At 36.3% G+C, this 21,734-nt stretch overlaps 1 protein-coding gene across 3 annotated transcripts; it reads left to right on the forward strand.

Moving 5' to 3' along the window:
* The first annotated feature begins 11 nt into the window (after positions 1-11).
* Positions 12-20,190, forward strand: LOC122754252 (damage-control phosphatase ARMT1-like). 3 transcript variants are annotated; one of them, XM_044002506.1, is made up of 6 exons: positions 12-139; positions 253-354; positions 6,651-6,756; positions 11,256-11,500; positions 15,905-16,070; positions 19,282-20,190. In XM_044002506.1, the coding sequence occupies exons 2-6, from the start codon at positions 314-316 to the stop codon at positions 20,050-20,052; spliced, it is 1,329 nt and encodes a 442-aa protein (XP_043858441.1). In that variant the 5' UTR covers positions 12-139; positions 253-313; the 3' UTR covers positions 20,053-20,190. The 3 variants fall into 3 exon arrangements, with proteins under 3 accessions (XP_043858441.1, XP_043858440.1, XP_043858439.1); XM_044002505.1 differs by lacking the exon at positions 12-139 and having other exon boundaries at positions 196-354; XM_044002504.1 differs by lacking the exons at positions 12-139; positions 253-354 and adding an exon at positions 3,539-4,562.
* Positions 20,191-21,734: the final 1,544 nt, after the last annotated feature.

A 21,734-nucleotide genomic window follows, 5' to 3' on the forward strand; every position in this document is an offset into this window, starting at 1 on the left:
GCTGCTCATGTGACAGCTTTTCCCCCTTCTCATTCCGCCCCGCCCCCTCCACGGTCTCTGTTTGGGACTCGGAGCCTGCGCCTTGCTGGGGTCCGACTGCCGGGTGAGGCGAGGTTGAATAAAGTTTGTTTGTTCAAAAGTAAGCGCGTTGTATATATGGGCGAGGGGGGTGGGGTGGAGAGGGCGTTTGACGGCGCGGCCGTGGTGACGTGGTTCGTCGTCACCTACTTTTCTTCCTCCTCTTTCCTTCAGTGTACTCACCTTCTGTGTCAAAGAGAGAAGTTTAACTGAGGTCCGTGGCCTAGGAATCGGAATGGACGTGCTTCCGCCCCAAATGTCGGCCAAAGACGAAGGGTTCGTTTATCTTTCCTCTCTCTTCTCGTAGTCCCCTCCTGCCCTTGCCCATTAATAGGTCGGGGCCTTAAACTAGAGCAGAGCTGAGCCAGTAACTGAGGGAAGGCGGCACGAGGTGCCGCGGGGGCCGGGCGTTCTTGAGCGGAGGCCCCTCGTCTCGGGAAGGGCGCCCCCTCTCCTTTGGTGCCCGAGCACAAATGGAGCTGCCGTGAGCTGGCCCCAATACACCTTATAATACAATACCCTGTGTGACTTTGGGCAAGGCACAAGCTTCCCAGGACCTCAGTGGTTCTTTTGAGAAGTTTTCTCCCCCTCGACTTAGGTTAGAGCGTTTTAGAACCGTTTTCTTGTTTTAGAAGACCACTTTTCCCTTAGTAGAACTTTGTAAGTTCCTAAGATAACAGTGCTATGTAGGAAAAGAAAATTAGAGGTAAATTTAGAGGAGACTTGGATTCTAGTTCTGGCTCTACCACCCACATAGCTGTGTGTCCTTGGGCAAGTCAACAATCAATTTAAAGTCTGTATTCTTGGAATAGCCTGCTGAGGGGTGTTGCCTGCCTCAAGCCCCTCCGTACTCCAGCCCATTCTCCTTAAATCACAGATCCTCCATGTTGTTCCCCTCCAACCCTGCATCCCCAACAAATTCCAGTGGCTCCCTATGCCTTTGGGATCAGATGTAAAATCCTCTGGTGTTGAAAGCCCTTCTTTCTAATCTACCACTTCTAGGCTTCCCAGTTTTCAGTCTTAACTACACAACATCTTTCTCCCAGACATTCCCATCTCTTGGGCTGGGCATTTTCTCAGGCTGCCTACTGTTTTCCCAAGCAAAATCCCATCTTCTACAGAAAACCTTTCTCAACTCCTCTTAATCCTAATGCCTTCCCTCTTTTAATTATTCCCTATTCATCCTGTATATATCTTATGGTCCCCCCTCCTTAGATTGGGAACTTGAGGCCTCTTTTTGTATCCCAGTGCTTAGCACAGTGCCTGGCACATAGCTTAATATTTATTGACCGACAACCTCTTTAGATCTCAGTTTGAAAATGAGGGGATTAGATTAAATAATTTGTGAAGTTCCTTCTTGCTATAAAATAATATGTTCCTTTAGAAATAATAATGGTAAACATTTATATAGTGTCTTAAGTTTTTACAAAGCATTTAAAATATAACATTTGATCTTTTCTCTGAAAGGTTGGATCAGTCATATACACTTATTGTATTCATAATTCCTACCTTTTCAAAAAGTTTTTAATTTTTTTCAGAACTTTGAAAGAGCAAACATAATGTGATAGGTGTTTGTTTAGACTTAAAGGTCAAAAATATCTCATTCATTTTCAAAGTGTCAGTTATTTACATAGTACTTTAGTTTCCAGTGACTCACCTTCACCCCCCTTCTCCTGTTAGTGGAAACAGTTCTGCCACGAGAAGGCCAGGAGTTGGGCTTCCGTTATCAGAGGCTATTTGAGACACATACCATTGGAGCATTTTATAGAGAGTGGGAGCTTATCCCCACTCCCACCCCAGCATGCCACTGGCACCTTAAAACCAGTCACTTCAGGCAGGTGGGGCTCGTTAGCCTAGGCAAGCAACCCACCTAGGGGAAGGAAACCCTGCTTTTAAACCTCCGATGCCTTGTGGCTATACCCATCAATGGGAAAGGCTTCGGGAGATAACCCTGAGGAAAAATCAGGAGTCAGAGTCCCTTAGGCAGTTGGATGTTGGACATCACATCTCTCTGGCAACTCCTGTGGTGGCGGCACTGGTGCCAAACTGTATTGGCTCTGCCTCTCCTTTGGATCCACCAATGTTGCGGAGAGTGAAAACCTGCTACGTGGGCAGCAGCTTGTTTTCCATATTGATCCACCCAGGCCAGCACCTTGGAGAGGACACTCCAGCTACTCCTCATGGGGTAGATACAACACGGAATGTGGCAGTTACCGGTTATAAGTCACTCAGGAGCTGTGGCTCCTGTATCGGATTGCACAGCCACACTGTGGCCTGTGGCTCTTCAAGGCACTGATCCATGGTCTTCCGCCACTGGTGGAGGCCTACTGCTACTTTAGTTTTCCTAATCTTATCCACAATATCCTATGAAATATTATTGTAGTTGTAGACCTAGAAGGGGACCCCATGCTCTTTTGTCAGGGAAGCTATTATCATTATTCATTCCAACCAATGACTTATTTTACAGATAAAGAAAATGAGGCAGAGGGCAGTTTAGTGATACAATCGAGGTCTTACAGGTGGTTCATGTCATGGAGATGGACAATGACCCATTTCCAGTTTTTAGGGAACAAAATTGAAGTTAAGAGCTTGCTCAAGGTTGAGTGGCTGAGTCTTCAAAGTCTACATCCAGTGTTCTCTTCATTGTACCTCATCGTTTCCTTTTCTCCAATGTGGCCTGCCCCAGAGAGAAACATGAATAGATGCTCTTGAAGAAACAGCCTTATCTTAGAAATTTGACTCCTTTGGAGAAACTATAGTAAGCAATAGTCACAGCCAAATCTCATAGAACTGTCTTTCTGTTAAGATATTTATTTTATCAAAAATCTCATCAGAGACTACTGTCTTAACACTGAAACTATTCTGTCCTTTCATAAACCCTGCAAAAGTCTGTGATATAATCTATTTCATTACAAAACTAATGACTATTCCTTATTCCTATTGTTTAAGAATAATGATTCACAGGGCAGCTAGGTGGCGCAGTGGATAGAGCACTGGCCCTGGAGTCAGGAAGACCTGAGTTCAAATTTGGCCTCAACCACTTAACACTTAACTAGCTGTGTGATCCTGGGCAAGTCACTTAACCCCAATTACCTCACCAAAAAAAAAAAAGAATAATGATTCACACATATGTAGCTCTTTAAGGTTAACAGATCTTTCTTTAGGAAAACACTGAGGTAGTACAAATAATTATTCCATTTTTAAGCTGGCTCAGTATTAGTCACAAGGTAGTAACTATCACCCCAGGTTTGAAGCTAGGTTTCTTGACTCCATATTTCAGCCTTTTTATGCTATGCCCCACTTTATTTTTTATGTAGTTTTAATGACACATACACGGCTATAAGGTATTCAAATCATTAAGAAATAAGAGTTTTCCTTAACCAGTACCATTTGAGGATACTTACAGCATAATTTTTTTTAATGGAGTATACATAGACAAATTTACGAGTCAGTTGATTCAAACAGTGCTAGACTTGGTGATTTAGTTGAGGAAAAAGTGGTTCATTGTCCCTACCCACCCAAATTATTTTTTATCTTTCTCAGTTTTTCCTGGTTTTTTTTTGTTATGAATTGCTTTTATTGAAAGTTTATATTAATTGACAATCATTATGGAATTTTATGTGTGTATATGTATGTGTGTGTGTATACAGGAATTTCTAGAGGCTTTGTGGTTGCAAAGACAAAAATGAAACAGTCCTTGCCCATAACTTCCATTTTATCCAGGGGGAAAAGCATATATTTAAGCTCACATATAAACTTGTACTGTTTGGTACTTAAAACCCATCATACCCCCAAACCAACTTTCCAGCCTTATATGTTACTCTTCTTTACATACACTCTGTGGTTCAGCCAAACCGACCTTTTAGCTGTTTATCTCACATGACACTCCATCTCCCATGCCTTTTCATTGGCTATCTCCCATGTGTGGAATACAGTTTTGCTCCCCTTCCACTTAGAAAACCTAATCTTCCTTCAAGATTCAGCTCAAGTACCACCTTCTTCATGTAGTCTTGCCTGATTGCCTTCTGTCTTTGTATTTGCCTTCTCTTGACTTGTATTTATTTTGTCATGTAAGCCCCTTGAGGGCAGTAACTTTCATTTTTTTTCTTCTTATCCCCCACCATTTAGCACAGTGCTTTGTCTTTAATAAATGCTTGTTGAAAAATAAATAAATAAATAAAGTGCTTGTTCATTGATTGAAGTAAAATATACAAATAATTTAACATATGCTCTGATACTTGGAGATTTTAATACAAAAGGAAGAAAGTTGGATTTGGGGAGAAAGGGGAAAAGATGGTACAGGAAGAAGAAATCAAAGAGGTCAAATATTTGGACATTATCCAGAAGACTCATGCCTCAGTATCATGACTTTTTGAGAAAAGAAGTGATGGGTCCAACCATTTTGGGGAGCAGTCTGGAATTATGCCTAAAGAGTTACAAAACTGTATACTTTTTGATCGAGCAACACCACTCAGTTTCCCAAGGTAACCTGGGAAAGAAGGAAGAGAATGTATATGGGTTGTTTGTGTGTGGATTGTTTTTTTTTATGTTTTTTTGCGGGGCAGTGAGGGTTAAGTGACTTGTCCGGGGTCATACAGCTAGTAAATGTCAAGTATCAGGCTAGATTTGAACTCAGGTCTTCCTGAATACAGGGCTGGTGCTTTTTCCACTGCACCACCTAGCTGCCCCCAAGAACATATATGTTTTAAAATATTTATAGCAGCTCTCTTTGTGGGGGTAAAGAAATTGAGGGGATGTCCATCAATTGGAGATGGCTAAACAACTTGTGGTATATGATTGTGATGAAATACTACTGTGCTGTAAGAAATAATGACTAGGTGGATTTTAGAAAAACATGGAAAGACTTGCACAAAATAATGAAGAGTGAAATGAACAGAACCAAGAGAACATTGGATATAGTAACAATATTGTTTGAAGAATAACTGTGAACAATTAAGCTATTCTAAGTATTACAAATATTCAGATCAACTACAAAGGACTTATGAAAGAAAATAACTACCTCCAGAGAAAGAACTGATAAATAGAAGAGTATGCATAGCATAGTTTTACATACATACACATATATGTGTATATATATATATATATATATACGTATATATATGTGTGTGTGTGTGAAATTGTGGTCTTCTGTAGTTAGGGGTGGGGAGGGAGGAAGACAGCTTGGAACTTGAAATGTAAACAAAGCAAATTGATAGGTGCAGGAAATAGTGATTAGCAAATAATGGCTTAAAGAATGGAGTAGAAGGGGCAGGTAGGTGGCAAAGTAAATAATGCACAGGCCCTGGATTCAAGAGGACATGAGTTTAAATCCAGCCTCAGACACTTGACACTTAACTAGTTGTGTGACCCTGGACAAGTCACTTAACCCTCATTGCCCCGCAAAAAAAAAAAAATGAAGAAGAAGAATGGAGTGGATTATATACTTGAACAGAAAATAAATGATTGGTTTGTGCTTTATTCCTGAATAAGCTCTCTGTGGAGAGTCTGGTTTTTGACTGATCAGACCTAAGTTCAGAATTAGTAAAGAGCAGGATGAAAGAATAATGAGGAAGAGATGTGTACAGTCCAAGCAATCCTGAACCATTTAAGTCCTTTAAAAAATGGAAGAGAGACAAAATAAAAGACTGAGTTTCAGAGAAAGGGAAGAGTGTCTCCAAGGTAGATAGATGAGTGGCAGATCGGGGAGGATGCTGTAACCAGAATAAATTTCTACTGAAGAGAGTTTCATAGAATCTTGAATTGTTGAATGACTTGGGTGAGGGTTGCAGAGCAAGTGTTTAGGATTTGTTGTGGGGAGTAAGAAGGAAGCCAATTCTACCTGAAGTTGAGGGATGGAGATGGAGTAGCCAGCATTTGGAGAATATCAGACATCTAGAGTCCTTGGGAAAACCAGGTTTCAGTTAATGTAGGGAATGTAAAAGAAGAGATTGAGCATAAAAGGGAGTTTAATAGTTGAATGAGTGAGCCAAAAGGCATAAAGGAAAGGGCAAGCAGGGAAAAATAGGGATGTGTAGTGTCTTGGGGTAGAGAATTAGGGCTAAGTGACTAGGAATGAAAGTACTGGGGACCAGTACATAGGAGAATGAATTTTTTTTTAGGTCAGTATCCCTGGGTAATAGAGATTATGTTTGGGAGATATGTACATCATGTTACCCCTAAAGTACCATGGAGACAGGTCATTCAAAATGGACTTTTCCTATACATTTACACAATTAGCTAAAATATTAGTAAGAAAATGATTAGTTCTACTCGATTCTAAAGTCTTAAAGCAGGGACTTTTTTTTTTCCATTTAAATCTTTGTATCCTTGGTACCTTTTATATAACATTTGATAAATGCTGGAATAAATTGAATAGCATACTGTTTAGGTATTACATTTTACTATTATATTTCAAAATAGTATACATTGACATACTAATAATGACAGCAAATAATGTGAAAAGTAATTGTGAAGAGTAGATGTATTTTATAAGTTAAGGGATACTGAATCTATTACTGTTAATATTTTATTATCACTAAATAACATTAATGTGTTACTTCTCTCTTTTTTAGATGTTTTGCATATTTTACAATGAAAAACCGAATACCACAAATCCTAACAAAGGTTATAAATGCATTAAATCAACATAAAAATGAGTTCTTTGAGAAACATGGAGAGGTAAGCGATGTATGTTTAATAATTATCTTTTGATTAGCCATTAAATAGGAACCTGGTAATGTTACTAAATAAGTCTTTTGATTTCAGCCTTCTTTTTTAATAACATTTTGATATGATGATACCAGTCTGTTTTTATTAAAATATTATAAGTGATGGTTAGTTTCTAAGACTGGGCTACAAAAGCCTATTTGTCCCATGATTTAGCTGTATTGACCTGAGTTCTGTGTGGTGGGAACATCCTTCTACCTCCTTTTAATATTCTCTCATTTCTGGTATCTCTCTTCTCAGGCTTCAGCTGCTTTTATTAGTCACTAAATATGGTAAGGATCATTAAGTTAGAACTGGAAGGGAACTTAGGGGCCTCTAGTTCAACACCCTAATTTTTCAGATGAGAAAACAGTCTTTGAGAGGTTAAGGACTTTTCTGGGATCATACAACTAATAGATGCTTAGGGGATCATCTTCCTACTCCTTCTAATACACTTATTGAAAATCCCAAGTTGGAACTCTGAACACAGTTTTTCCCCATAGAAACTACCAATGTTTTATGTAAGTTATTTTAATAGTACTATTGATATAGTAACTATACAATGAATGTTTCCCATGGTTCTGTCCTGAGCCTCTTCTCTTTTCTCTCTTGGTTATTCTTGGTAACCTCATTAGCTCCTATGAGCTTAATTACCATCTCTGTGTGGATGACTCCCAAATTAAAAATCCAGCCCCAGTCTTCTCAAGCTTCAGTCCTAGATCCCTAATTGCCATTTCAAACCAGATGTCTCAGAGACATCTGAAATTCAGAATATCTAAAACTGAACTCATCTGTCCCCCTAAATCCTCCCTCTTCCAGACTGCCTTGTTTCTTTTGAAGATATTACTATTCTTCTATTGTTTCAGACTTGTAAACTTATCCTGGATTCCTCTCCACATATGTCCACTGTTTCTAATTTTTTTTTTTACCTAAACAATATTTCTCATATCCAGCCCTCTCTTACACAGATATCACCTTAGTTCAGGTTCTAATCACCTCTCACTCAGATTTTTTCAACAGCCTCTTCATTGGTTTTCCTGCTTTGAGTCTCTCCCTACTCTATTCCATCACACACATTGCTTGCCAAAGTCATTTCGCTTTCCTTAAGTGTCGTTGTTTGTACTTCATTCTTTTTTGGGGGGGGGGGGCAGGGCAGTGAGGGTTAAGTGACTTGCCCAGGGTCACACAGCTAGTGTCACACAGCTAGTAAATGTCAAGTGTCTGAGGCCGGATTTGAACTCAGGTCCTCCTGAATCCAAGGCCAGTGCTTTATCTACTGTGCCACCTAGCTGCCCCTTGTCCTTCATTCTTGAAGAGTACCTATGATATCAGGAAAGCAATGTCTTGACTTACAAGTGAATTAGATTTAAGTGAGGCTGGGCAGTGCAAGGTTAAGCACCTCACTCCTCCAGAGCCATCTGGGTCCAGTGGCAAGATATAGATCAGTATGACTGGAGATGGCTCTAACTGATAAGTGATACCTAAGTGATAAGTGATCAAAGGATAAGTAGAGCAGTTTTCAAAGGAAGAAAGCCGGAATATTAACAATCTTGATCGTGACCACCTGGTACTTAACTGACTGCTTGCAGTGTTGTGGGGGGTGGTGGTGGTGGTGGTTGTTTTGTTTACAGTTGTTTTTTTTTTTTTTTTTAGTCCTGGAAGCTCTCAGTTCATTTTGAGGTTTCTTTCAGGAGGTGATTGGTGGATTCTATTTTCACTTTGCCGTCTTGTTCTAATGATTTTGGGCAGTTTCCTTTTATGATTTCTTGAAGTACAATATCCTGTCTCTTTTTTTGTTATGCCTTTCAGGTAGTCCACAGATTCTTAAATTCTCTCTCCTTTATGCTTTCCATTTCAGTTTTTTTTAAAAAGATGCCTACAATTTTTTTTCTTCAATTTAAACTTTTAAAAAATTATTTTGTCTCATGGAGAGAGTAACTTCTGTTTCGTACATTCTAATTTTCAAGGAGCATGTTAATAGGGTAAGGTTTTGTAACTCTTATGGCAGGCTATTAATTTTCTTTCTGAGCTTTTCCTCTAAAAGTTCTCATTTCTTTTCCAGTTTTTTCCTCTAGCACTCTCATTTCATTCATTATATTGTTTTAAAACTCTTCATTTCTTCTAAAAATCCTAATTGATCTTGTCGTGCATATAGATGTTTTGGAGTTATTCCCTTCTGACTTTGGATCTTAGCTATTCCTAATTCCACAAAAGATCTTTATTGTGGTCCCAGATTGGGACTTTGAAGGCCTGGTTCTATGTACTTCTGACTGTCATGGCTTTGTTTGCCCCTGTCCTGGATTATCTGAGAACCTACCACTTTTCTGGGAATTGAATGCTGTGGTTTTTTTGGGATTATAGAGGGCAGCTTGGTATGGGAACTGCCAATTTTCATTGTGCTTTATGCAATCTGATTTAAGACATGTTCTAATCACTTCCTTTCTCAACTTTCTTGGCTCCAGTCTTTGTTTTCTTCTAGGCAACACAGCTGCAGAGCTGCTTCTTAGAGTTCCAAGAAATGGTTGCTGCCCCTATGTACCATCCCATCCTCTTCCTTCCTCAGTTATCTAGCTTGAAGGGCCTATAGGTTCAGAGCAACCCCACTGTCTACTCATCCTGATGTGAGCTTCTGATCCTTTGCAGCTGTAGTCCTGGTCTGAGCCTGGGGCTGGATCTTCACTCCTGCCCAGAGATCAGAGAATCAAGAATGCCACTGGGGCCTATCCCTGTTTTGTTTTGTTTTTTTACCCTGGGGGTTGCTGTCCCTAATTCTTCTCTGAGGTCAGAGTGGTAGCACTATGGCACTTTTCCTACCATGGTCATTTCCTTGTGATCTTGGACTAGAAGTACAGCCCACTGTGTTTTCACCTCAGATTTCTTTCTTTTTTTTTTTTAAACTTCATGGGTGAACTTTGTTTTTTTCATGACAGAATATGCTTCTTTTTGATGGATAGACAATTTTGGGACACATGCTAGTTCCTCTTTTCCTTTTAAGTATATTGCATTTTGGCCTCTATTTCTTTGTTCTTATTCACAATTTGAATTAGTTTTTGCTGATAATGTAAATTGCCTCCTCCTAGATGCTTATGAGTTCTCTCTTTGACACAGTAGCTCTAGAATTCATCAGCTCCATTTCTGAGTTAGTTAAATTAGGGTTCTGTTTTCTTTTTGTCTGGAAGGCTCCCTCATTTTGTGCTCTGCCTTATGTTTCTGTTACTTGTTTGTCATTTTTTGGGACGATTTCCTAGAATGTGATTTTCAAGATTCTTTTTTTCTTCATTTTTTTTTTTCCTTGGAGAATAGTAATCCTTTGAATGTCTTGTTAATCTCTTCATCTGATTCTTTTGTTTTGGTTTATAAAGGTCTTTCCCCACTTTTACCATTTGAAAAAATTTTATTCTTTTTCCATCTCTGCGGTTTTTTTCTGTTTGAACCACTCTTCCCCTCAGAGAATCTACTACTTTTTTGAGATTTTCCACTGTACTTTCAACATTATAAATTCTTTATATTCTTGAATTTTTTCCTTTAGTAATTTTAGTTATAGTCTTAAGAGCTACCACATATTTTTTTTATCTCTTAGAGACAATGTAGCATAGTAGACACTGTTGGCCTTGGAGTCAGGAAAACCTGACAAGTCACTTAATGATTCTAAGCTGTTTTCCTCATCTGCAGAATGGGAAGCTTATCCATAGTCCCTACTTCATAAGTATGTTTTGAAGATGAAATGTGATAATTTATGTAAAATGCTTTATGCACTTTAAAATCCCATATAGATGTCAGTGGTTACTGTAATTCTAAATCTCTTTGGAAGTTTCTGCCTTATTTCATCCTCTTCTACGGGTATAGTTACTGACATTGTAGTCTGTATCATCTTACAGTAATTTCTCCTTGGTTTCTTTTTTTTTTTGGCGGGGCAGTGGGGGTTAAGTGACTTGCCCAGGGTCACACAGCTAGTAAGTGTCAAGTGTCTGAGGCCGGATTTGAACTCAGGTACTCTTGAATCCAGGGCCAATGCTTTATCCACTCCTTGTTTTCTTTTATCCCATAGTATCCATTTTTTGGATTTGGTTTTCTTTCTGCTTATTTGTACAGTCTTTCTGTTAATCTTCTAGTGATTTATTTCCTTTTGTTGTTCTTTTACCTTGTAACATATATCGTTGCTTTGAGGTGGGATAGGGAGGCTGGGCTTAGTCTTGAACACACATTTAAACATCTTGATTACTACCATCTGGTATTGGGTTTTCCTGAAGAGTTTTTATTTATATATATTTATATGAGACCTGTATGGAGAGGAAATGATTTTGAACTTTGGAATTCTAGATTGGAACATGGCTCATTCTATAAACAGCTTTTGGCAGCTGTAAAATCCAGGACTCTTGCAAAGCAATCTTGTTTTTTGAGCTTCACATGTCTAAAAATATAATTTATGATGAATACAGTTTGTGAAAGGTATTTTTTATTCTCTTTTCCAGGCAGGCACTGAAGCAGAAAATAAAGCTGTCTCTCTTATTTCTAAGATAAGAAATGAACTACAGGCTGATGAGCCATTACTGCCCTTGACTGATAACTGGGTTGATACTGATATATGGAACAAATACCTGGAATATCAACATAGTCTTTTAAATGAAAATAATAAAAAAATAAGCTGGTTTCATTCTCCTTGGTTGTATGTAGAGTGTTATATGTACCGTAGAGTTCATGAAGCATTAATGCTAAGGTAAGTTAATATCTTGTCAAATTCTTTGTTACTTAATGTATTTTATGACCCTATGTTTTTTGTTGAAAGTAGTAGTAGAAAGAGAGCTAACCTTGAAGCTAGGGAGTCCTGGATTTAAATTCAGTCTTTTAACACATATTGTCTGTGTGACCCTGGGCAACTTCACTTCTCATTAAATCTCTAAAACATAAGTTGCAGGGAACCTTCACTGGTAGAAGAATTTTTTCATCTTGGCACTGAAACCACAGATCCAATCCCAAATCTTATTTCTTATGGTTTTTAAAACAACTATAAAAGTTAGCTGGCTAAATTGTATTAGTGGGAACATTAAGTGAGTTTCAGGAAGTTTTCAGATCCATGTTTCTTAAGAATTATGTTTTAAATGTTTTAATTGTGCTAGGTCTCACTGAAGTGGATATATTTCTTTGAGATTGTGCCTGGTATTCTATTTTAAAATTCTTTTAAAAATTGATTACTATAGCGCAGTGGATAGAGCACCAGCCTTAGAGTCAGGAGGATCTGAGTTCAAATCTGGTCTCAGACACTTAACACTTACTAGCTGTGTGACCCTGGGCAAGTCACTTAACCCCAATTGCCTCACAAAAAAAAAAGAAAGAAAGAAAAATTGATTACTTCATTTATTTTATATTAAAGGTTTATTTTCCCACAAAATCCAAATTCACAATCTAATCTTTAAAATTGTTTAAAAATATAAAAGCAAAACAGTAAGTTTTCTAAAGGTAAAAAATGTTTTAGCATTCATTTCATAAAAACATCAGAGTAGTACATTACCTTGTAATATTTATTGCACTGTTAAAAATCCAACCAGTCTAAAAAAGAAATGCTAAAAGTCATGACATCTCACATTTGTTCATTTTTCCCACTCCCAATACCCTGGTTCAGATCATTCTTCTGCTTCCCTTCTCTTTACCTTTCTAATCCATCTTTATTGCCTTCCCAGAAAAATGTCTCATGGAGATTCTGGCTAGTCACTCCTTTGGCCACAGGTCTTCAGTAACTGTTCTTGCCTTCTAAATAAAATTTTTTTTTTTTGCTTATCCTTCACATCCCCTCACAAAGTAGCAACACCTAAGGTTCCTTTGGAACCTTAGCCCCGAGGACTTTCTTTCATGTATCTGCATTGTAGCCAAACCAGACACCTCTCTGAGTTCTCCTCTGTGCCTTTGCTTGAGGCTATTGCTATGGTTTGGAATATCTTTTCCTCAACATTGCCTGCTCCCCATATTGAAAAGAGCAACTTGGTTTTGATTTCCTGTACCCTCATACTTAATTAACATTGCATGTTGTTTCATAACTGTTATACTTGTGTCATTGTATATTTTAGCTATGTTGATGTATTATCCCTCTATTATAATAGAAGTTTCTTGAAAGCAGAGAATATAAGTTATTTATGTGTATCTCGCCCACTGCCATGCATAGTACTCTGCACATAATAGGCCCATAATAAGTAAACAAATACAGCATTTATGTAACAATTTACATCTTACAAAATGATTTACATGATACCTCATTTGCTCCTTATAACAACTCTGTGAGGTATTTCAGTTTTTCGGTTGAGGAAACTGAGGCAGAGAGCATTTAAGTGACTTGCCTATGATAACACAACTAATAAGTGTCTGAGGCAGGGGGTTTTTTTGGGGTTTTTTTTGTTTTGTTTTGTTTTGGCAGGCAACGGGGGTTAAGTGACTTGCCCAGGGTCATACAGCTAGCAAGTGTCAAGTGTCTGAGGCCGGATTTGAACTCAGGTACTCCTGAATCCAGGGCCGGTGCTTAACCACTGCTCCATCTAGCTGCCCCTGTGGCAGGTTTTAAACTCAGGTCTTTCTGGTTCTAAGCCCAAGAATGTCCACTGTATCACCTTGTTGATTTCAGTGACGCTCAGGTCTCATGTCTAACTTTTTTCACACATAGATACTCCTAATTCCTGCCTTTGATGTTTGAATTTCTTCTTTTTCTGTTATTAAAGAGCTTTATTCATGAACTTCAAAGAATGTAGATGTTGAGTGGAATCTGCCTTTTTTCCTTCATTATTAAATTTTGTTGGCTATAATTAATTTGTTCCTTAGCTTACAATGTTACTCATCAAACCATTTTGCAAATGCTTAGTATAGATTCATGTGCTTATACTTGACATAATAATCTCCAATGCTGAGTGAACATGTAAAAAACAATTTTTAAGGCATCTTGTGTCATTGATTCATAGTTCTTTGATAGAATGAACAAAAAGACTGATCTTCATATTTCAGCATAGGGTTTTGGTAATTATACAAATATTGCCAAATGGTTCGTTGGTTTCTCCTTTCTCCAAGTTGGCTCCAGGCTAAGAAATTGTAGGAAAGAGCCATAAAAACAGTTATCAGGGAGATTGAATATTAATTCATAGATATGGCTTTCATTTCTTTTATTAACACAAAGGTATTAATGATAAATCTCTGTGAAAGAAATGGTAATATAGCCTGTGTTACATAATACGCTTACTGATGGTTAGAAGTTTAAGTTCCAAAGTGACTTTTTTTTTGGAGACAGTGTAATTAGTGAACAGGTAGGAGTTCGGATGTTTTTGAGTAGATAGACTTGTTTATATTTTGACCCTAGAATACTCAGGGGGAAAAACCCTTACTTTCAGTGTTTCTGCAGGTCCTAATGGCCCAACATTACTTATGTAAAAGTTATTTATCTGTAAGTCAGAGGTAAGAATTGAAAGTTTCTTAGTCATTTATGACATTTAATGTATACTTTTCAGATACTGAAAAGAATGATGTTATTTTGAATTATAGGCATTATAATAGATGTTGATTTGACTTTTTTATATAAAAATAATGAAACTCAGGTTTATTCTTTTTTTTTTTGGTGAGGCAATTGGAGTTAAGTGACTTGCCCAGGGTCGCATAGCTAGTAAGTGTCAAGTGTCTGAGGCCAGATTTGAACTCAGGTCCTCCTGAATCCAGGGCCAGTGCTCTATCCACTGCGCGACCTAGCTGCCCCCCAAGTTTATTCTTAATATGAGGTGTGACTAAACTAATGAGACTGATTTTTAAACAGAGTAGAAGTTAAACATGCAAATGGATGCTTTTCTTCAGTCACATTGGGAATTAATATACTTATTCCAATCGTACTGTCATCACCAAAAACATTGTGGAATTCCTCTTTTGGGATTGCCTTCAGAATCAGCTTATGAGACATACAAGAAAAGTTTCATTATCATATGGTCATACCTCATTTTAGAATCAAGATGTTCGATCTAATCCGCATTATTTATCAGACTTGGCTCAAAAGGACTTTGGCTGTTTCCAAAAATCTGTTTTATCATCAAAAGATGATGATTTGCCACCATTGAAATTATTCAAAAGACTGCCACAGACTCTGAAGACAGTTCCAAAAGAGTAAGTCTAAAAATGTTTTGAGTGACAATAACATCGTTGGAATAAGTATATTTTCTCCTAATTTGACCACTTTGAAGGGAAAATACACATGTACAACTTCCAATGGCTAGTTTTAAAAAAATCAGTCATATTATTTCCTTATCACAACTTATACACCATAAATTTTCAATTTCTCACCAGAATATAAAGGGGGACCCACGGTATGGATGATTTGGAATAGAAGATAACCCCCAAATCTTGTACTTTGTACTTCAGAAATGTCATTTTCTTCCTTCACATTTAGTTTCCTATTTGTTTTCTTTGGTTAACGTCAATCTTATTGTTACATATTCTGTTATAAGATGGCCCACGAAAAAAAATTATGTCAAGCATGGCTATGAGATGGGAGTAACCAGTTTGGAATTTTAAATTACCTACATATAGGTAATCAAATCTTGACTGTATAATGAAGAAAAGGCAGCTATTGGCCAAGTAGAGAGAGTGCTGCATTTGGACTTGGGAAGATGGGAGTTTGAATTTCCCTTGGAAAACTTAGTTTTCTGACCCTGGACAAAATCAAATTAACTCCTTTCTTCCTCATTTTTTTATCTGTAACATTGGAATAACAGTAATACCCAATCACAGGATAAGGATAAATATAAGAGCATAAACTTTAAAAATGCTGTATAAATGTTTGTTGTTTTAATCTTAAGAAGATGTTATCTTACTACTCTCTTGTGCTTCCTGATTTTTGAAGTTTTCATCAGAACTTGACAAACAAGGAGAAAACACCAAATTATTCAATATTGTAAAATGTTGGATAATGGGAAAGGGCTGTGATTTGACAGAGTAAGTTTTTAGGATTATCTACAAAAGATTTCAGTTTTCAAGCAGCTTTATGTTTCTTAGCTTTTACTACAGTTTAAGAATTGACTATTGAAATACTAAGATGATATTAACAGCTATTTAAAAGAGTATCATGATTATTTTTACATTTTCTGTTTCTTTTCTTTCCACTTAGTTCACCAATCAGTGATTTTGATGTATTTAAAGAATCAAAAGACCAAAATTTCTTAGAATCACAGGAAGCTATTATGAGTTTATGTAATTACCTAGAAGAATTAAATAGAAGAATTAAAAACCTAGATGAACATCAACTGAAAGATGAGTTTTTTAAACTCTTGCAGGTAAATGTTACTCGATTCTCTCTGTCTACACACACACACATATACATCATTTATGGATGTAAAAAGTTTTTTTTTACATATTCATAAATATATTTAAATTTGTCCAGTCATTTAACGCCATTCATACAGACTTTTAAAAAATTATAGTTATGGGGCAGCTAGGTGGCACAGTGGATAGAGCACCAACCCTTGATTCAGGAGGACATGAGTTCAAATCCGGCCTCAGACACTTGACGCTTACTAGCTGTGTGACCCTGGGCAAGTCACTTAACCCCAATTGCCTCACCACAAAAAAAAAAAAGATAGTTATTCAAGAAATAAAATTCAGTTTAATACTTGGAAATGGATTTTGAGGTCAACTTAGAACTTTTTTCTTTAGCTAGTGATCCTTGCTAGTCACAGCAACCATCTGCCTTAATACCTTAAAATTATTCATACATACATAGATACATACATATATGTAAACCTTTAGGAGTCAACCAATTCAACTTACATGTTTCCTTGACTGTGAAACACAAAATTTTTTTATAGTTCTTTGTCATCCTCTTTTTCCTTTTCTCCCTTAAAACATTTTAAAATGTTGTTAGTATTGTTCTTCTGAATACTTTCTTGGAAGTATACTCTTGTCCATTTGGCTAGAGTGTGTGTTCAGAGACCAACAAGCAAAAAATTGAAAGCACAGCATATTTTAAAGAAAAACCAAATAATCAAGAAGAAAAAACCAAAGGGTATGAATATGAAGCAGAATACTTTTTCAAGTCAAAATTTATCATCCTTCCACATCCAAGCCACTGAAGTAGACATTTTCAGGAAATACAGAGAACTATTGGGGTTCTCGCAATCTTATTCTGTTATTTCAAGTAGCTTATAATCTAGTTTTTGGGGGAAAAGACTTTTTTTAAATAAGTAAAATAAAGGATTTAAATATCATTTCAAGATGCTAATAGGAAATATTTTGAGATACTGCCTAATATCGGTAAATAAATTTTGTAGGTGGTAATTTACTTAATGGAATATTGAGTATTCTTGGCAATATTGAGTAATCTTGGCAAAATACATTTTACATTTATCTCGGAGTTCATTTTTTATTTTTACTCAGATAATTATGCTTGTATGTATATGTGAATATATAGATACAGATTCTTCAATAGCTATGATCTCATCAGTGTGGGTATTCTATGCATCACTGCAGATTATAACCTCGCTATTTATTGTTATAACATATAATTCTTACTCATGTCTTCCTATAAACCCTCTGTAGAGGAGGTGTCTACCCTTTCTCTGGTCCTTACTATATTTTATACATAATAGTATAGTACTTGAGCTTGTTCCTCTTCTATGCTTCACTTTTGTTACATAATTAGTCTATCTATATATTCTAGAAGTTCAGCCTATAAACTAGTTATTCAGTCCTATTTCCAATAAAATGTTTCATGTATGCAACCTCAACAAGTTTTCCTTTGGAAATAAAAGGTTTGATTCTACAGATTGCAGACTTTTTTTTGACTCATGTCCTATATTTGATATAACTCTAATTAGCTATTTTGTTTTGTATACAACTAAACTCTAGAAATGTTGAGTGAGTATCTATGGAAGTGAGATAATTGATCTGTAACAGATCATTGTGCTACTGACAGTGTGAAACTTGTAATCATAAATACTAAAATAACCTACTTATGGAATCCTATGGCTTTCAGAAACTGATTTCAGACAACTTTACTGAAACTAAAGTTCCATTCCTTGTTCAAACAGGTTAGCTATATGAAATTAATTAAAAGATGTAAGGGAATGGTGATGGATGGCTGGAATACTCCAGTGTTTGTATAAAATTATATAACATTTCCCCCCTATAAATTATACTTTTAAATTAAGGATGGAATTTTAAAACAGAAAAGCTTACCCTTTATTTCATGCCGAATCTTCATTCCCACAGCTCTCTTCCCAGCCTGATGTAATCCACAAAGGGATGTGGGATATGTGGGAGAGTATTTCTCATTTTTTTGATACCAGTTTTACTTAGCAACCCCAAACTACCACACTATTCCATAGTCAAAGCCAAGGAGCAAAGGAGAAGGGAGTTTCCGTGGAACTTTTATTTTTAATGTCTAAAATTATCCTGAAGGATTAGCATGAGAGTTTAAATTGAATATTGAGGGGCAGCTATATGGCCCAACCCAGGAGTCAGGATCTGAGTTCAAATTTGGCCACAGAGTTATTAGGTGTGTCACACACCTGGGCACATCATTTAACCCTAATTGCCTCCAAAAAACCCAAAACAAATACATTAAATATTGAAAATTAACTGAGTTTTTCTTTAAAAAAAAAAACCAACAAAACGCAGACTCATTAATCCTAATCAAAATAGTCTACATTGATAAACAGTGTTAATACCATTATATGTAATTTTATTTTTGTTGGAGTTAGGATTAGTAATAAATAGAAATATTTAAAAACAATTCATTATTGAACCTTTAAAAAACTATTTTAATCAATTTTCACTTATCTCTTAAGAATGAGGGTTTTTGTTGAAAACATCTGATTAATATAAGTTGATTAAAGGTTCTAGTTAAAAATGTGTTTCTGGGGCAGCTAGGTGGCACAATAGATAAAGCACCGGCCCTGGACTCAGGAGTACCCGAGTTCAAATCCGGCCTCAGACACTTGACACTTACTGGCTGTGTGACTGTGGGCAAGTCACTTAACCCCCATTGCCTAAAAATAAAAAATAAAAAAGCTTAAATACTTTTAAAGTCAGTAATTTACTAATAAAATGAAATGTTGATTTTACTTTTAGAATATTAGAAAAATAGAGAATTCATGTTTTTCTTTATTCTTGAAATAAATCATACCATTTGAAGCCTTATCTTTTAACAGTCTTACCTAGCCTTTGTTTCTATTCAGCATCTTAATAAGTGCTCAGACCAAGTAAGTGGGGGAAATTTTGTTTTTCCATATATAGCAGTAGATTGACTAGCTGAATTTTTCTAAGTCTTTTATTGATTTCAAAATAATTCATTCTAAAGTGAAAAATTCTGTCAGTCAACCTGAAATATTATCTGTGGCATAGCAAAATTGTTTTTCATGTAAGATTAGTTAATATCACCTTTGAATTGTATGGTGGAACCATTATTTCTTTTTGCCACTAAAGATGTATCCTTTGAAGTATTTTATTGTATATAGATAATGAATAATGATTATTTTGTACTTTCAGATTTCATTATGGGGAAATAAGTGTGATCTGTCACTTTCTGGTGGTCAGAGCAGCTCCCAGATGTCTAGTCCATTAACCGCTTTGGAAGACCTGAAACCTTTCATTTTAGTGAATAATATGGACAACCTTTGGTCAGTACTTATAAATAGAAAGAAAATGAGTCAGGAGAAATTTCCTTCTATTAGAGTGGATTTTGTCCTGGATAATGCAGGGTTTGAACTTGTTACAGATTTGGTAATGGCAGACTTCCTGTTAACCTCTAAGCTGGCTACTGAAATCCATTTCCATGGGAAAAGTATTCCCTGGTATGTTTCAGATACTAATAAAAATGACATAAATTGGGTACTTGAAGAATTAAAAGCTGCTAATACTAAGTGCATGTTTGAGTGTGGTGTTAACTGGGAGCTCTATTTTAAAAAGCATACATGGATTTACCAAGATCATATGTTTTGGACTCTTCCTCATGAGTATTGTACTATGGCTCAGGTTGCTCCTGACTTGTATGCTGAACTACAGAAGTCAAATTTAATTCTGTTCAAAGGTGATCTGAACTATAGGAAATTAGTAGCAGACAGAAAATGGGAGTTTACAGTCCCATTTCATCAGGCTTTGAATGGCTTCCATCCTGCACCTCTCTGCAGCATAAGAACAGTGAAAGCTGAAGTTCAAGTTGGTCTGGCACCTGGGCAAGGGGAACAGGTTACAGTTTCTGATCCTAATTGGATGACCACTGGAAAATATGGTATATTTCAATTTGATGGGTCAGTTTGATTTGGTTTAGGGGCTTTTTTAAACTTTTAAAGAGAAATTCTAACAGCACATTTCTCCCCCAGAAGAGTATTAAATTTAATTACATTGAGCATTTGGGGTTGCCTTTTGAAAGCTTACCCTTTCAGTATCATTTGTCCTTTATATGTACTGATGTTGCTAATGCAGGTTTTTTAGGTTCAGCTGCTTTGGGAATCTTAAAGACATTTAATTTCTTATTATTTATTGAAATTTTATGTCATCCAATATTTCAAGGGGTTCAGAAAAGCTACTGAGATAAATGTAAAAAGTGTATTTTGTTTTTATACTTAAATGTACTTATATTTGTATTTAATTTTTGTCATTGGAAAGTATTTAATATTTTGGGAAATATTAAAATTATTACAATTTAATTTCATACTGCTGCAGCACAAGTCTTATGGTGGCAAAAATTCTAATTTATCTACCCTTAGGGTGAATTTCTTAAATCTGATGTTTGAACTACATGGAAGTAGAAAATTAACTTGATAGTGTTAGTAATTCAGAGGAATTGCCTTTTGTACTTGAATTTATTAATGATAGTAGCCTGCAGTCATATGCATTCTGAATCCTTATGCTTGCATTTAATTTTTTGAATGAAGTTTGTTAAATTACAAAACACATGAAAAAATTAAACAGACTAGAATGAAATGTATTAGTGAAAATGTGACATCTTTTTTCATGCTTTTGAATCACATCCATGGAACTAAAAGATATTTTGATCGAATTGTCTTTGGAAATGGATACATTCCTTTTTTGGAATTTTTATGTTCTAGCTGCTTGAGAGAATTTATAATAGACTTTGCCCCTGACTGAAAAAGCATTTATTCTCATACTTTGAATTTGGAAGGATGTCTTTGTTTTAGAAAGTATAACCACTTTAACCCCTTGGTTTGGAAAATATAACTGAATATGTTTTCTGGGGCTTTGCTAATAAAATAATTTGCATTAAAATTCCTCTTCATTTTATTTTCCATCCCAGAAAGTTAAAAAATAGACTATTAAAAGACCAAGTCAATACAGCTAACTAATAACCTCAGTAACACAAAAGCAGGCCTTATACAATTCAATTTGCATATGAGATTGGTTTTCTTTTCTTCCTACTGAGTGGGATGGGAAGTACACTCACTGACCCCTGTAATAGAGACTCGAGGAGAAAGGAGGCCAAAGCATTGATTTTATTTCTTTCGAAAGAAAGGTGCACCACACTCACTGGGACAACCAGGAGGTGTGACACACCAGGATTAGGAAATCAAGCAGTTTTTATACTCTTTACAGACATCTAATTTGAGCAAAATGTGGTAATTGGGTTCAGCAATAAATCATTCTCCTGGAATGTTCAGCGATAAATTATTTTGCAACATTTTCTGTTTCTGCAAAAATTTATCATGTCTACGTAATGTCTCGGTGCAGACTCTTTGAAACAATTTTTAAGTTGATATGCCTATATTTAGAAAGGGGGATAGTAGCTTCCCATTATTGCCTCTCTAGAGAAAAAATAGAGAGAAATAGGGGGCTCTAAAGGGCTTTAAGACTTTGAGATCAGATCACTAGGCCGAAGGGGGGGCACTTTCCATCTCAGTGGAGGGTCATATCCCTATGTCCCTCTCACTACTTAGCTAAAAAATAAAATGCTATATTGACAATATGATATGTAAAATAACATC

Source organism: Dromiciops gliroides, chromosome 4 (genome assembly GCF_019393635.1).
Source record: "Dromiciops gliroides isolate mDroGli1 chromosome 4, mDroGli1.pri, whole genome shotgun sequence".
Lineage (NCBI taxonomy): Eukaryota > Metazoa > Chordata > Mammalia > Microbiotheria > Microbiotheriidae > Dromiciops > Dromiciops gliroides.